The following is an 18,039-nucleotide window of genomic DNA, read 5'->3' as shown; positions in this document are numbered from 1 at the left end:
GTAAAATGGCTCAGGAGAGTCTATATTGAAAATAAAAGCTGTACATGGGGCAAACAACTATATGGGCATATCTGTTTAAATCATAGGAATCTCGGAAAACCCATTTAATGCAGTAAATAATGCAATTTTAACTCACCTTTAGTCCTCTACCTGCAAATACAAAATAAAATAAAATGATCATTATAATCAGATATTAAAAAAATGAAATCATTAAACCTGATAAAGTACAGACCAGAGAGCCTTTAGTCATGTCTTTATATTTATCAGATTGTAAACAGGTTCTGAAATTTCCACTAGCGACACATCACCTCTGAAGCAAGTGGTTGGCTGCAGGTAACCATGTCCGGCCGGATTATATGAGAAAAGATTCAATAAAACTTGTCATTTATACAATCAAACTTCTGCTCTTTCTATACCTTAAGGCAATCTGTCACCAGAGACTTCCCTATCAAATTGTTTGTGTAGACACATAGTTCACCTGATTAAAACCTGATTTGTCTTTGCTTGATCCGAGACCCTGTTCCCAAATTATGATACTCCTTTCTGTGGTCAGCTTCTGACTGGCCACCTTGATTAACAAGGCCAGGCAGTGGAAACATAATTTTTTTTCTTTGCATCGCCATATTCTGCCCCCTATACATTTTTTATAGTAAGGTCTGCGGAGCTGTGTCAGTAAATTATTGTTGCATAATGTATGAATATATTCCTGTTGTGTTGAAAAGCAAATGTTGAATATTCTGCTAACAAAAATTAGGGAAACAACAACTTAATATCTTACTGTTTTCCAGTCTAAAAAAACGAATCTGACTAAAGCACACATCCAGATTTGACAACTATTATATTTTATACTACTTAAGACTTCCCTAATAATCTTTGGAAGTAGAGGAGAAAATGTTTCTAACCTTTGTGGTAGTTTCTCTTTTTTTGGTTTCTAGTGGAGATGAGCAAAGTTCGTTTTGGGTCTGATTCTGTTGAATCGGCTGTCAGATTTGATATAGGCTACTTTCACACTCGTGTTTGGTGTGGGTCTATCATGGATCTGCACAGACGGATCCGTTCAGATAATACAACCCTCTGCATCTGTTCAGAACGGATCCGGTTGTATTAACTTTAACATAGCCAAGACGGATCTGTCTTGAACACCATTGAAAGTCAATGGAGGACGGATCCATTTTCTATTGTGCCAAATTGTGTCATAGAAAACGGATCCGTCCCCATTGACTTACATTGTGTGTCAGAACGGATCCGTTTGGCTCAGTTTCATCAGACAGACACCAAAACGCTGCAAGTAGCATTTTGGTGTCTGACTCCAAAGCGGAATGGAGACGGATCGGAGGCAAACTGATGCATTCTGAGCGGATCCTTTTCCATTCAGAATGCATTAGGGCAAAACTGATCCGTTTTGGACCGCTTGTGAGAGCCCTGAGCAGATCTCACAAACGGAAACCAAAACGCCAGTGTGAAAGTAGCCTTATTCAGTCTGAATTGCCCAGAAAAGTAATGCATAACACTCCGGGGTCTCCCAGGACTATATCTAACCCCTTTTTAAACCCTTTAACGCCAAGACAGCGTTAGTAATAACTAAGTGACAGCAAGATATGGCTATGGGTGAACAGATTGTAGCCAGTGGAAGCAACCAGCTTGTTTAAAAACACGCTGCACTGTCTGATAAAAAAAAAATGGCCCAAAGGTTATCCCTTTTAGGTGGAAGATGCTTTCTGCTCTGTCTTCTAAACTGTAAGATAGCAGACCTCATTTTGTCCAATTTGTGTGGGATGGATCCCAAAATATTTGGATTAGTTGGAAACGAAAGTTTTGGAAATCTGTAACTAATTTGACTCATTTATAATTGATTTGTTCATCTATAGTTTCCAGCATAGAAGAGGGGTAATATTTTACCATAGAAAAAGTGGTCTAAGGTAGCCGTGGCAGTACATATCTGTGGTCTAGGCTATTCATATTTTCCAGATGACCTGGAGTAAATGATGGGCTGGAAGGATATAGTAACGTGTAGAAGAATCTGTCTAGCTGTCTAGCTAGTGCTACATAGTTACAAAGTGCAGAGTTCTCAACATGACAGAAAGCTGAATGTGATGTGCTGGGTTAGGGAAGGAAGAAGTGTCCTGCTGTGAACGGAAGCATAAGTCTCTAAATGATCAGGCATAGTGCTTTTATGACTGCTTTCACCAACCATTAAATAAGTGGTCAGAGGTGTGTAGAGATGCCGGCCTCTCCTGTCGACTGCAGACTGAAACATGCAGGGCTTTTTAGCAAGATTTTTTTCATGCTAAAAAGTGTGTGTTATAATATGAAATACTGTATTTTACATGTGTTTTTTCTCATTTTAGGCCTTATATACATGGTTGTATAAGGACTCGTATTATATGGCTCTGCTATACAACACATACCTTGCTATTAGCATATATTGTACCTCTGTGTGCCATGCTCCATTACATTTTACAGAGTAAAAAAATGTAACCTTATAACTATGTAATGTTGACCTGACCTGTGTCTGTTCACCGTTCTGACCCTGTGCTGCCCGCCTTGACCTTTGGATTGTTTCTTGGATTCACACATGCTCTCCCGGTCCAGTACCTTTTTTTTTTTTTGCGTACCATATGCAGAACCATTCATTTCAAAGGGTCCGTAAAAAAAAAAACCCTGAAGTTGCTGCATGTGCATTCCGTTTCCTATGTCCTATTATTGTCCGCATTACAGACAAGGATAGGACTGTTCTATTAGGGGCCAGCTGTTCCGTTCTGCAAAATATGGAATGCACGTGGATGTCATCCATATTTTTTGCAAATCCACTTTTTCCAGACCGCAAAATACATAATGCCGTGTGCATGAGCCTTTAGACTTAGCCCAAAGTCAAACCGGTATGCTGACACAGTGGTTCCACTACCACTGCATCACACCTGTCATCTGTGGTAAGTCTGTGAAATGTTCTATATAATATTCAGTGTAATACTTTAAATTTGATTACTTTCTGCCCACATGATTAGGGTTCATACCAAATAGCACATGGAAGAATTCAAAACCTCACAAATTTGCCATATGTGAACATATTCTAATATAAAAACTAGTTAAAGGGGGTGCTCGGCTAATAATATCTTGCGTTTACATATTCTCAGAATGACATAACTGGCTGAAGTGGGTCACTGTTGGAACCAATGATTGGCCGGGAAGACAATTCCTGCTTGTTGAGAGGGGCAGGAGCAGTGTGGTGAGTACCCCTTTTTATTTTGTTATGCCATTCTAAGTCTATGTACAAACAAATATTATCAGCCAGACAATCCAAGCTACTATCATTACATTTTTGTACCTTTCAAACCATATAACGCATATAAGACTTTTCAAAGCAGGATTAAAAACACAAGGATGCTTAACAATACATCAAATGTTAAATGGAAACATTATGTTATAGACCTGTAAAACTAATTGGAACCATAAATATATAAATGAATGAATGGAAAAACTAGCACATTTAATTTAAAAAAAAGCATATTCCCTTTAAAAGTGGTGTTGTATAAAAATGTGCATATTGATATGATTCACAAGTAAATATGCATATAAAAATGTATTAATCATATAATAAATATAATCAGAATTCTTTCTTACCCTCAACACTTGTGCGACCTCCGGTCGTGCTTCTACAGACTGGACAGCATTCTCCGGGAGGGATCTCAGGATTTTCACATCCTACGACATTGAGGCATTGAACTTCATCACACAAGATGGCACCATTGTCGCATACACAGATTTGGCATAGAGCTGGTTTCCAAACATCTTGGTTCATGTAAATGTTATCACCCTGTTTGCAGACAATGCCTTCAACTTCTCCTGGAAATACATGAATAAGGAGGTTATTTTCAAACATTTAAAACATTGCTATGAATGAGACATGATAATGCTGATGTTAGTTGCTTCTAGTTCTTCGACATAATTCAGTATAATCTACAAAGAATGAATTTATTATTCTGATATATTAACAGGGAAAAATATTAGTTTCTGTGCCAATAAGTGTATGGTATTACTTGTGCTCCATGCATGAAGTTCCCATAGCCCTTTTATATAATGTAGTGGATTGGCTTTTAGGGTGTTTTTATCTATGAACTGAGATATTGTAATAAAGTTTTCTCAGAATCAGATATGCTCTGTGAAATTTATTTTTGGGGAACATATCCTAAATGAAGCCAAATCTGATGATAAGCTGTAGAACTGAACCCAGGAGTTCATTGAGGTTCATTCAGTATCACTCAAAGTAGCACATGAAAGCCTTGTAAAACTTGCACTATAATTAATACAAGACAACATAAAATATATACTGTACAATTCCCATCTTTAGGAAAAGTAAAATAATGCTAATTATGTATTACAATGTCCATATATTAAACTGAAATCACAGTAAAATATGAAATATTATGAAATACAAAGGCATTTGTTATATGTTCCTATTTGCATAGTGACATAACCTACTGTCCGATCAGCTGTGCCTCCCTCTCCATTTACCCATGGAGCCCTGAACCATTTTACTGGTGATTTGAAGTCTTAGTTTTTCTTTTGAATGGGATAAGACTGACTGCACTGGGGCTCTGAAAAATAGCTCAGGTCCAGTGATCATGTCATATAAATCTTAGGCTATAAATGTGGAGATTCACTTAATTGCCTGAGTTTGAACATTTGCCAGAAATGAACCCTTCCTGTGGAAGTAATTCATGTCATAGGAACTTTCTGCTTATAGGAACATCTGGTCCCCAGAGTAGACATTCTTAATAAAACCTAACCAAATTCTTACGAGAAACCAGTTTTTACAGCTGCATTGCTATTAACTTCCTCACCCCTCACCCTCATATATGTACATAATATGTATGACTCATTGCATGTGATTTTAACAGAAGCACAGCTTTCATTCCAGATGTCAGGTATATAAGCTTTTTATTTCCAGTTTCAAAACTATGAGATTGGACATGCTTGTATGTGTTGTAACAGTCTTCTGGCTCTGTCACCACTCTCTTTTATATGTCCAGAAGAGATCAGCGGCAGGGCCAGCATTAAGGGGGAAGGGGGGACAAACTGGGTAATTGCCCAGGGCCCCCATTGTCTAAGCGGCCCCCTGCTTCAGTGCTCCTGTTGTGCTGAACGTCCTTTGAAGCGAGTGGGTGGACAGCTAAAAAGCATCACTTTGAACATGGACTTGGGCAGTGTTCCCTCCAAGCTGCGCAGGTTAGAGGGCCTGGTTTCACGGATGGTGTTGCAGAAAGCTGGAACTTATAAATAAACATCCGACTGGCTTGATCCCAAACTAAGGAGCATATGGGTGAGCCCTATAAAACCCCTAGACCTCTCCCTGACTGCTATGCCCATGCAAAGATCTTTATGGTAGACGATTGCATGTCCACGTACCTTATACTATCTGACACCTGAAAACCCTATAATAGTGAGGGGACACGACCACCGACTCCCTGCACTTAATACGGACGGAGTCAGGGTCACCTACAATCAAGCCAGCAAGAAAACACAAATAAAGGAAACAGACTTATCTGAGGAATCAGGAGAAGGAGCATCCAGCAGTGAACAACTCATCCAGGAAGAAGTATAAACCGCAAAGTGAGGCAGTATGGGAGGGAATATAAAGGGAGACAATCAGTGCAAATAGATGACAGCTGGGAGAAGGAAAGGAGATGACAAAGTGAAACCAAAACAAAGAACTTCATGCAAGAGGTAGCGAAGAATGTCTAACAGACCTTCTCACAGAGCTGGCGGTGACACCTGGCTGGTAATTTTTTTTCACTGGAAATTATTATTGCCAGTTATTTCATCCATCAGCCACTTTAAGTTACTGAATGAGAAAGTGGAAGGAACAGAGTGCAGCAGATGCCGGCATCCCAACTGCTAAGGAGTCTCTGCTCTGACACAGTATATGGCTGTGTCCATATGTGGAGTCAATGCTATGAAGATGAAGGGGGTATTCCTAAGCATTGTCAGTATGCTTGGGTATACCCTGTGTATTTAAGTTGTATTTAGTCTCTATTTTTGAAGTGCTTCTGCTGGCAATCGAACTCACAGCTATTTACATTAAAGAGATTTCACAGATTACCACTCTATTAAAACGTAGCCTTTAATCAATATATAGTTTTAAAAGTAACCCAAAAGTGAGCACACACACAAAAATATATATTAAACAAACTTAGTAAAAGATATGTCTTCTCCACATAGGCAAGAGAGGCTGTTTTGTAGGTACAAGTGTGGGTTATAAGATGGAGGAACTGTCCCTGATATTAACCCTATACTTTAGGCCCTGCCGACAAAACGGAACAGCCGCTCTGATAAGGGCGATCCCGTATTCAGGAACCTCCTAAACGCCCTTGGATGGCCCTGAAAAGGGGATGTATTAGCGGCAACACCTGGTTAGGTGGCCTAAAGTGGGTTTAAATAGCTGTCCTACCCTAAATACTGAAAATAACAAATCTCAGATATAAACAAACAAAAACATTTTGTGAAGGAGGGGAACTCATTCCTGTGAGGGGTAGGGGCATGTTGCATATTCTGGTGGCCATGAGGGTGCAGATCTCTGTGTGTGGGGTTTTATGGAGTGTAAATTTGTCAGGAACGGGGGGAGGAATTTGGTGTATTCTGGGACCATGAGGGTGCATATCTGTGTGGGGGGATTTATGGGCTGTAAATCTATGAAGGAGGACCGGAATTGACGGAATGTGACTGTGTTGTTGGTACATTATTAGGAGATTTGGGGCCCCACTTGTGATTTAGCCCAGGGCCATATTTTGTCTAAAACCAGCCCTGATCATCGGGGTGTTATCCAGGATTAAGTGGGACATTTTTATACTCGGGTCACTTTCAGACAGCCGTGTGCAGACCATGAAACACCATATATAATGGCCACATTTCATGGACTGAAGAAAAATGCCCAGCAATTCAGCAATGAAAATCTTCTAAAACTTGAATTTATTAGCATCTATTAAAATTTACAGCTCGATCTATGACACCAGTAAATGGTCAGTGCTTCAAACCGACGAGGGGTTCTTAATCATGAGGTCAAACCCATAGTTGGTTCGAAATGCATATAGCATAGACCATTTACTCATGCTAATAAATTCAAGTTATAGAAGATTTCCTTTGATAGCCATTTTTTCTTCACTTTGAGGTTTCCACCATAGGAGTCCTTGCAAGGTTTTCTTCCAGCAGGGTGATACTATGCATTTGCTTGCATTTCACATTTCATGAACCAACTGCAGCTCAAGTGAGAAATATCAATAGACCCAAGGTCAGGCTGGATCTCACAGGATCATAAATCACTATGATGCAGTAAGTTCAGCTCAGACGAGTTATAATCGGTCTGGGGAATGCAGCCATCACAGGGATTATATTTTATGGACCTCATACAGACACATAACCTGACCTCGGGGTTCTATTTCAAGGAACCTCCAAACTAAACTTATAGTAATCAGCATTGTTCTGATGCATTTTTGGGCTGCATTAAGGGATTTGAATTCCCAACAGCTGTGCAACTTTATTATTATATTGTTCACAATTGAGCAAGTATGATTTTCATATCTGTTAATGTAAAATAGTATATTACATCTTTTAAAGTAAAAATGTGCATGCAAACAAATAATACAAGGTGTCTGTAAGCTTTTATTAAGAAGATTGAATTGCATTATTAATATGGTTTGTGCTATAGTTATTAACAGAACAAATACATCATACTTTAAATTGAAATTATTGTCTGCTTCATTCATTAACAATGTTCACCATTGTTAGAGGAGAAGAAGAAAGAACAATGGACTTTTATGAAGTCTGCACATTATTTATTCATTCTCCACAAGGTGGCAGTATTTTGCTACTAGCTTTAAAGTACCATTCTTTTTCCATAAAGTAATTTGGTGGATAACACCCAGTCTGCTTTATATTATTCATGTCTTTTGACTTCATTCCAAAAACACTGCCATAAAAACTACAGTCGAATTTTCCTCCACATGTGACCAATCAGTATTCGAGAAAGAAGGAGAAGATTTAGAATTGCTGACCTTGTGTCTTGAATTTTTTAAGCATTAACTCTGACATATCCAGAAAGTTGTTTTAGCATCATGTAAATGTTCATATGATCATAATTTCAATTCTGTCCTGCAGTCCTACATGTTATTGCACATGAAAAAGTGGTTATACTACTAGTACTGTCACTTTGCAAAACTAGGGACATGGCAGCAGATTATCTAATACTAATGTTTAAACAGTGTAACTTATATAGTCTAAAAGAAGAGCCAGATTTATCCAGATAATAATAATTCTGATGCATCTTCAGACTGTCTAATCTAACTTTATACCACCAATTAGTTGATTTACTTTATTCCAGAATTTTGTACCAAAATGTTAGGTGTGCATTGTCCCAACTTAATCCACACCCTTTCAAGTAGGCCACAAACTTTGCAAGCTAATAAACACAAGCCGATAAAAGTGTCTATAACACTTAAAGGGTTTTCCAAGAATTTTTTACATCAGTATCTGATCATGGGGGGTCTGACAGCCAGGACCCCTGCTGATTAGCATTTTAAGAACTCACCAACACTCTCAGTAACGCCGCAGCCTCCTCACAACTTTCCCTAGGCCATGTGACGTCATGTTCATTGGTTACATGGCCTAGGCACAGCTCAACCCCATTGAAGTTAAAGGGAACCTGTCATCAACTTTATACTGACCTCACTGAGGGCAGCATAAAATAGTGACAGAAATGCTGATTTCAGCAGTGTGTCACTCATGAGCTAAAAGTAAGTGGTTGCTGAGAACCATCATCATAATCATTGCAGCCCAGGCCTTGAGAAGAGTCAAATCTACCTAAGAAGAGTCAGAGTTATTCATAATCTCCTGCTCTCCCAGCCCATCTGCTGATGATTGTCAGTTCTCTCCTAGAGAGAAAGGGAGAAAACTAGATAGAAGACTGCCAATCATCAGCTGGTGGGCAGGGAAAACAGGAATTAATGTATAACCATGACTCTTCTCAAGTGGCCGTGACTCTTTTCCAGGCCCAGTCTGCAATTATTGTGATGTTGGTTCTCGCCAACCATTTACTTTTAACTTTCAAATGACAGACCGCTGAAATCAACTCACTTGTCTCTACTTTATGCTGCCATTAGTTTGGAAATCATAAAGTGATGACAGGTTCCCTTTAAAGGGGCTGAGCTGCGATACCAAGCAAAGTCTGGCACTATGAAATGGACAGTGCTGTGCTTGGTTAGCAGGAAAAGGGTGCAACGCTATTGCGAGCACCAGTGCTTTCTCAAACAGCTGATTGGTGGGGGTTCAGTTGCCTATCTAGAGTATACACTCACCTAAAGAATTATTAGGAACACCTATTCTATTTCTCATTAATGCAATTATCTAGTCAACCAATCACATGGCAGTTGCTTCAATGAATTTAGGGGTGTGGTCCTGGTCAAGACAATCTCCTGAACTCCAAACTGAATGTCAGAATGGGAAAGAAAGGTGATTTAAGCAATTTTGAGCGTGGCATGGTTGTTGGTGCCAGACAGGCCTGTAACGGTCGCGTACACACACACACACAGGGGAGAAGGGAAGTGACCACTGCGCTCCACCCTTACCCCTGGCCCTGCCTACTTGCCTCGCGAGTCCTAATGACAGGGGACAACTGGACGGCAATCCCTAACTTGGAATAAGTGCAGGGATGACAGACAGACAAACAACAGGACGTGAACGGACCGAGTCAATACCAGGAAAGCTACAAAGTACAAAGGATTAAGCAAAGAATGGTCAGGAGAAGCCGGGGTCAAATACCAGGAGAGCAGAGAAGTACAAGAGGAGTCCTAAGAGAGTATTCAGGTGGGAGCCGAGGTCACAATACCAGGACGGATGCGCAGTACAGGAGGATCAGGCAAAAGGAAGGTCAAGGAACAGGATCAGGTAAGTATTCAGCAGTCCAACAAATAGCCAGGAACCTAGAAATTAACAGGCAACCTGTAGCCAGCAGGCTGCCTGTATTTATAGTGGGGAGTGAGGGTCATGTGACGTGGCCAGCGTCACATGACCGACAGACCAACCAGTCGAGCACCGAGTGATCAGCTCGGCGCTCAAGGCAGACTTAGGAGCAGGGAGCCACCCAGCTAGTAAAGCCGCCCTGGGAATGAGGTCAAACACAGATCCTCATTCCCAAAGCTAAGCAACAGGTCTGCGGGCAATGGGGGACCGAGTGCACCTTCGGAACCCCGTGACAGTACCCCCCCTTTTACGAGGGGCCACCGGACCCAAGACTTCAGGCGATGGCTTTTCAGGGTGTTCTAAATGAAATTTACGAACAAGTCTAGGAGCATGAACCTCCCTGGCAGGTACCCAAGATCTCTCTTCAGGTCTATACCCCTTCCCGTGAATCAGGTACTGCAAGGAATTACGCACCTTCCGGACATCCACTATTTTAGACACCACATACTCGACAGCATCATTAACAAGAACCGGCGGAGGCGAGGCTTTTGATGGTACTACCGGTTCAAAATATTTTTTAAGCAGAGATTTATGGAACACATTATGAATGTGGAATGACTCGGGCAGCTCCAACCTAAAAGATACCGGGTTAATCACTTCCGTGATCTTATATGGTCCAATAAAACGAGGAGCAAATTTTTTAGAAGTTACCTTGAGAGATAGATTCTTGGAGGACAACCATACTTTATCCCCAACCTGAAAGTTTACCCCCCTTGAACGTCTCCTATCGGCCTTGAGTTTTTGAGAACATTGAGCCTTTTCTAGGTTCGATTGAACCCGGGCCCAAACTGTGCACAGTTCGGAGGAGAGTTTATCCGCCTCAGGGTTAGAGGAGAAGACGGACGACCCAGAATGAAAACGGGGATGAAAACCATGGTTACAAAAGAAAGGGGAGACCCCAGCGGAAGAATTGACACGGTTATTCAAAGCAAATTCAGCCAATGGAAGAAATTTCACCCATAATTGCTGGTCATCAGCAACATACGACCTCAAGAATTGTTCGACAGACTGATTAAGGCATTCAGTCTACCCATTACTCTCAGGGTGGTAGGCAGAGGAAAAAGACAATGAAATTTTACATTTTTGACAGAAGGCCCTCCAGAATTTGGACACAAACTGCACACCCCTGTCAGAAACAATATTTTCCGGGATACCATGCAATCGAACAATTTCTTTCACAAAAATAGACGCCAGGGTTTTGGCATTCGGGAGTTTAGACAGGGGAATGAAATGGACCATCTTGCTAAACCTATCCACCACTACCCACACTACAGTCTTACCCTCCGCCGGCGGTAGGTCAGTTATAAAGTCCATCGAGATATGGGACCAGGGTCTACTGGGAATGGGTAGGGGTCGTAGGTTACCAGCAGGGCGAGTCCTAGGTGTCTTGGACCTGGCACAAACCTCACAGGCTGACACGTAGGACTTGACATCCCTAGTTAGAGTGGGCCGACCAATTAGATCTAGAAACCAGATCCTTAGTGCCCTCAACACCCGGATGTCCACAAAAGGCAGAATCGTGACACTCACCCAACAGCTGGAGACGAAATTGTATGGGAACAAACAACTTATCTGTTGGGGTGGATACCGGTGCCAGATGTTGTTCCGACCAAATGCGAGCCGAGATATCCTGGGTAAGAGCTGCTAAGAAGATTTTTGCTGGTAGGATGGATTCAGGTGGTACCTCAGTAGGTTGAAAAGCATGGAAGCTCCGAGATAATGCGTCCGCCTTCACATTTTTACTTCCCGGCCTGAACGTGATGGAAAAATCAAAACGAGTAAAAAACAGAGCCTATCTGGCTTGGCGGGGATTCAACCTCTTAGCAGACTCGAGAAACATAAGGTTTTTATGGTCAGTGACAACAGTTACACAATGCCTTGCCCCCTCCAGAAAATGCCTCCACTCCTCAAATGCCCATTTAATGGCCAGCAGCTCCCTATTCCCTATGTCGTAGTTTCTCTCCGTGGGAGAGAATTTCCTGGAGAAGAAGGCACATGGTCTCAGATTAGTGAGGCTAGCAGGACCTTGTGAAAGGACTGCTCCTGCGCCGTCCTCGGACGCATCCACCTCCACAATAAAAGGTTTCTCCTGATCAGGCTGGATCAGAATGGGAGCGCTACTGAATGCCTTTTTTAATTTTTCAAATGAAGAAATGGCCTCAGTAGAAAAATTCTCCAAATTCGCCCCTTTCTTAGTAAGGTCGGTCAACGGTTTAACAATTACGGAAAAATTCATAATAAATTTACGATAGTAATTGGCGAAACCTAAGAACCGTTGTAAGGCCTTTAAGGATGAAGGTCTTACCCATTCCTTAATTGCTAGTACCTTACCAGGATCCATCTTGAAGGCGTGAGGAGTCAGAACATGCCCTAGAAACAGAATCTCCTGCACACCAAAGACACATTTCTCTTGTTTAGCGGATAGCTGATTCTCCCTCAACACCTCTAATACTTGTCTAACATGAGACACATGGGATTCGAAGTCGGGAGAGAATATCAAAATGTCGTCAAGATAGAAAACAACAAATTTACCTAAGAACTCCCTAAGAATGTCATTCATGAAGTTTTGGAACACAGCTGGGGCATTGCTGAGTCCAAAAGGCATCACCTGATATTCAAAGTATTGAACGCCGTCTTCCATTCGTCTCCCTCCTTGATTCGGATTAGATTGTATGCCCCTTTCAGGTCAATTTTGGAAAACCAGGTTGCCCCCAGGACCTGGTTAAATAAATCCGGAATCAATGGGAGGGAGTATCTATTCTGGACAGTGATTTTATTTAATCTCCGGTAATCGATACATGGCCTAAGACCACCATCTTTTTTCTTAACGAAGAAAAACCCCGCCCCCATAGGAGAGACAGAAGGTCTAATATGCCCTTTACCAAGGCTCTCCTTAATATAATCTTCCATGGCCTTGCGTTCAGGCATAGAAAGATTATAAATTCGTCCTTTAGGAAACTTGGCCCCCTCTACTAGCTCTATGGTACAATCATAAGGTCTATGGGGGGGTAGAACCTCCGGGGTTGGTGATGAGAATACATTAGAATATTCTCTAACAACAGAGGGTAAAGTATCAGACTTTACTGAGACCCCAGCCTGTACCACGGACAGGCACGAGTCACACTTAGGCCCCCATCTCACCAACTCCCCATTGGACCAATCTATAGTGGGGTTATGTAGTCGGAGCCAAGGCAACCCTAGTACCACCTCAGCAGGTAGGTTCTCCAGAACTAGAAGCGAACATCTCTCTGAGTGGCAAACACCCACGGTTAGAGAAATCTCCGAGGTACATAAGCTCACCGTACCACCAATAAGAGGAGTAGCATCAATAGCCATGACATGGATAGGAGTTGGTAAGGCAAACATAGGAATACCCAATCTTACAGCATACTCAGAGTCAATAAAGCTAGCCGCTGAGCCAGAATCAATAAAGGCCTTACCCGGCCATTTATCTACTCCCAGAGAAATCGTAATGGGTACCGAAAGCTTACATTTAGAAAATTCAGGGTGTACCTGGTCTTTAGGTTGCCTTGCCTTAGGAGACTTAACAGAGAGGACCTTCTTAGGACACTGGTTGATCCAATGGTCAGAATCTCCACAGTAAAAGCATTCTCCACGTCTGCGGCGAAGATTCCCTCGGGTCATGCCAACCTGTATGGGCTCCTCGGTGGAGACCTCAGCATTGTCTCTGGGATAGGCCTCTGGCTGGACCACCATCTGGGAAGAGAACTGTTGTTCCTGTCGTCTCTCTCTAACCCGTCGGTCAAGTCGGACAACAAGGGTCATCATCTCCTCTAAGGTCTCTGGAAGTTGATAACTGACCAGAAGATCCTTTAATTTATCAGACAGACCTGACCTGAACTGACTCTTCAGGGCTGGTTCGTTCCATCCTGAGGGGACACACCACCTTCTGAATTGGGTGCAATAATCTTCCGCTGGTAAATTGCCCTGAACCAGTGCCTTTAGAGCCGTCTCGGCTACTAGAGCCCTGTCTGGTTCATCATAGAGGGTACCTAGGGCCTGAAAGAACCCCTCCACAGAATATAAACAACTGGCGCCAGCAGGTAAAGAGAACGCCCAGTCCTGGGGATCACCCTGTAATCGGGAAATGATAATGCCCACGTGTTGACTCTCGGGCCCAGAGGACACGGGGCGCAAACGGAAGTAAAGTTTGCAACTCTCCTTAAAAGAGAAAAACTTCTTCCGGTCTCCAGAAAAGGTTTCTGGGAGCTTAATCTGGGGCTCAAAATGCAGACTGGAGGCCTGAGGAGTGGAAGAGCCTTGCCCTAACTCAAAAGAGCTGAGTTTTTCCCCTAACTCCTGCACCATCTGCGTCAGATTAGAGACATAGTCAGTCAGGGTCACCAGAGGATTCATAATACAGTGGTTATTGGGCCTGTTAATCTGTAACGGTCGCGTACACACACACACAGGGGAGAAGGGAAGTGACCACTGCGCTCCACCCTTACCCCTGGCCCTGCCTACTTGCCTCGCGAGTCCTAATGACAGGGGACAACTGGACGGCAATCCCTAACTTGGAATAAGTGCAGGGATGACAGACAGACAAACAACAGGACGTGAACGGACCGAGTCAATACCAGGAAAGCTACAAAGTACAAAGGATTAAGCAAAGAATGGTCAGGAGAAGCCGGGGTCAAATACCAGGAGAGCAGAGAAGTACAAGAGGAGTCCTAAGAGAGTAGTCAGGTGGGAGCCGAGGTCACAATACCAGGACGGATGCGCAGTACAGGAGGATCAGGCAAAAGGATGGTCAAGGAACAGGATCAGGTAAGTATTCAGCAGTCCAACAAATAGCCAGGAACCTAGAAATTAACAGGCAACCTGTAGCCAGCAGGCTGCCTGCATTTATAGTGGGGAGTGAGGGAGTGATCAGCTCGGCGCTCAAGGCAGACTTAGGAGCAGGGAGCCACCCAGCTAGTAAAGCCGCCCTGGGAATGAGGTCAAACACAGATCCTCATTCCCAAAGCTAACCAACAGGTCTGCGGGCGATGGGGGACCGAGTGCACCTTCGGAACCCCGTGACAGGGCCTTTCTGAGTATTTCACAATCTGCTCAGTTACTGGGATTTTCACACACAACCATTTCTAGGGTTTACAAAGAATGGTGTGAAAAGGGAAAAACATCCAGTATGCGGCAGTCCTGTGGGCAAAAATGCCTTGTGGATGCTAGAGGTCAGAGGAGAATGGGCCGACTGATTCAAGCTGATAGAAGAGCAACGTTGACTGAAATAACCACTCGTTACAACCGAGGTATGCAGCAAAGCATTTGTGAAGCCACAACACGCACAACCTTGAGGTGGATGGGCTACAACAGCAGAAGACCCCACCGGGTACCACTCATCTCCACTACAAATAGGAAAAAGAGGCTACAATTTGTACAAGCTCACCAAAATTGGACTGTTGAAGACTGGAAAAATGTTGCCTGGTCTGATGAGTCTCGATTTCTGTTGAGACATTCAAATGGTAGAGTCCGAATTTGGCGTAAACAGAATGAGAACATGTATCCATCCTCTGATGGCTACTTCCAGCATGATAATGCACCATGTCACAAAGCTCGAATCATTTCAAATTGATTTCTTGAACATGACAATGAGTTCACTGTACTAAAATGGCCCCCACAGTCACCAGATCTCAACCCAATAGAGCATCTTTGGGATGTGGTGGAACGGGAGCTTCGTGCCCTGGATGTGCATCCCTCAAATCTCCATCAACTGCAGGATGCTATCCTATCAATATGGGCCAACATTTCTAAAGAATGCTATCAGCACCTTGTTGAATCAATGCCACGTAGAATTAAGGCAGTTCTGAAGGCAAAAGGGGGTCCAACACCGTATTAGTATGGTGTTTCTAATAATTCTTTAGGTGAGTGTAGGTCAACAGTTGTAAAGTCTCAGAAAGCTCTTTTAAAGGGTTGTCTCACTTTGGTATTACTAAGGCAAGATAAGGCTAAGTCCCAACCATCAGGGGGGCTTGGAAACAGTGGAGCACAGCAAACTAGGCTGTTTCACTAACATAGATTAGTTTCCATCGCTCTGAAGCACTGTACTATGAGCTCCAGGCAACTCCACTGTTTCCGGCCAACTGGTGATCATGACTTAGCATCATCTCGCCTTAGTAGTGGCAGGATGAGACAACCTCTTTAACAAATATGATAAAACGTATGTATGCCAGTTTTGGGGTACAAATTACAAAAGAATTCTGCCACATTTTGAGTCGTAAACCTCACCCATGGACTTTGTATGTTCTTTCCTTGTTTACTTGAGTTTCCTATACACACTATATATTTCCTCCCATACTTTGTGCTAATAGGTTAATTTATTTCTAGTGTGTATAGGTGGCTTCACTTTCACTTTTTTTCAATAACATCACATTTTATAGTTTTTTTTTTTACCAAAACACTGTGGCCAAATGTTACATGTTGGCGAACAGGAAATTATGCCCTTACAAACACTGGGGCAGATTTACTAAACCTATAGATGATGTAAATGTAGACAGGCTGTCTAGACTTGTACCACAGTTCTTTAGGCTGGATGGGAAAATGTGACACATGGCTAGACACTTTTCTCTGATACCAACTATTGGTTGGCTTATTTTGAGACAAACTTTTACATCAGAATTGAGGTGCAAAATTTCACATCTTAGGTCATGCACCCTTTCCCTCAAAGCCTTGCACCCTTCCTGCTAAATGCCTCCCCCCTTTTTGAGCAAGTGAGAAAAATAGTTGAAGCCCTAGTTGTGCCAAATAGCTTCCCCCCCCCCTTTTTTTAGACAGATTCTAGGCACAGGCACACTATTAAATTCGGTATACTGTGTTTTTTGCAGTGCCATTTTAAGACAGCTCCCTTGAATTTTTTGGTCACTTGGTGTTACCAAAAGCTTCGAAAATGCATGAATTTATAGAAACACCCCAAAAGCATAGTGAGGCAGTATTCTATGTTTTCAGATAGAGAAATTAGCATATGAACCAAAAAAATGTTGGTATTATTGAGACACTAATGGTTAGTCCACATGCTAGCGATTCCATTTTTGGATGGACTGAATTTGTCAGCTTAGGGTACTTTCACACTAGCGTTTTTCTTTTCCGGCATAGAGTTCCGTCACAGGGGCTCTATACCGGAAAATAACTGATCAGTTTTATCCCCATGCATTCTGAATGGAGAGTAATCCGTTCAGGATGCAACAGGATGTCTTCAGTTCAGTCATTTTGACTGATCAGGCAAAAGAGAAAACCGTAGCATGCTACGGTTTTATCTCCGGCGAAAAAAAAGGGAGACTTGCCTGAATGCAGGTACCAGCATTTTTCTCCCATAGGAATGCATTAGTGCCGGATCCGTCCTTCCGGTCTGCGCATGCGCAGACTGAAAAAGAGGTGAAAACAATAAATGCCAGATCCGTTTTGCCGGATGACACCGGAAAGACGGATCCGGCATTTCAATGCATTTTTTCGACTGATCAGGCTTTTTTAAGACTGACAAGGATCCTGATCAGTCTTACTAATGCCATCAGTTGGCATACGTTTTGCCTGATCCGGCAGGCAGTTCCGGTGACGGAACTGCTTGCCGGATCTCTCTGCCGCAAGTGTGAAAGTACCCTTAACTGAGAGTAGAGGAGTGCAGCTTCTGGGTGAATTGCGAGGTGAGTAGTCTGTCCTGTCCGTTCATCATTTTCTCCCTTGTCCTGCTGCTCCGCTGCCACCAATGACTGACTCATATGTAATCCATAGCACACACTGACACCAATGACTCATTTGGCATTATTAGTGTTACATTATAAGACCACTCGTGAAGTGCTCAAGAGGTTTCTACATAAGAATGATATTGAGGGTGTCTCAATACAGGACTGGATGACATATCTAGTACTGTCAATCAAATGGGAGGGGGCATGCACAGGGGAGTAGGCAGTAGAATAGCTGTGCTTCTAGCCTTCTGCCATGCTCCTTGATGCTCAAATGAGCAAATTTGCATAATAATAAAATGCTGATATCTTAGGAATGCTGTTATGTACAAAG

The 18,039-nt window shown here is 42.6% G+C and overlaps 1 protein-coding gene across 1 annotated transcript in view; it reads right to left on the bottom strand.

Annotated features, from left to right (window-relative positions):
* COL5A2 (collagen type V alpha 2 chain) overlaps positions 1–18,039 on the bottom strand; it is a 275,036-nt gene that overhangs the window by 181,847 nt on the left and 75,150 nt on the right. The window contains exons 2-3 of the mRNA XM_040439368.1: positions 3,622–3,843; positions 137–150 (exon numbers count right to left, since the gene is read on the bottom strand). Of these exons, the coding sequence (XP_040295302.1) occupies positions 137–150; positions 3,622–3,843 (236 nt within the window). The remainder of the gene's footprint in view (positions 1–136; positions 151–3,621; positions 3,844–18,039) is intronic.

The sequence above is a fragment of the Bufo bufo genome, chromosome 7 (genome assembly GCF_905171765.1).
Source record: "Bufo bufo chromosome 7, aBufBuf1.1, whole genome shotgun sequence".
In the NCBI taxonomy this organism is placed as follows: Eukaryota; Metazoa; Chordata; class Amphibia; order Anura; family Bufonidae; genus Bufo; species Bufo bufo.
The sequence above is the reverse complement of the archived record's forward strand: the minus strand, read 5'-3'. Positions and strand labels throughout refer to the sequence as shown.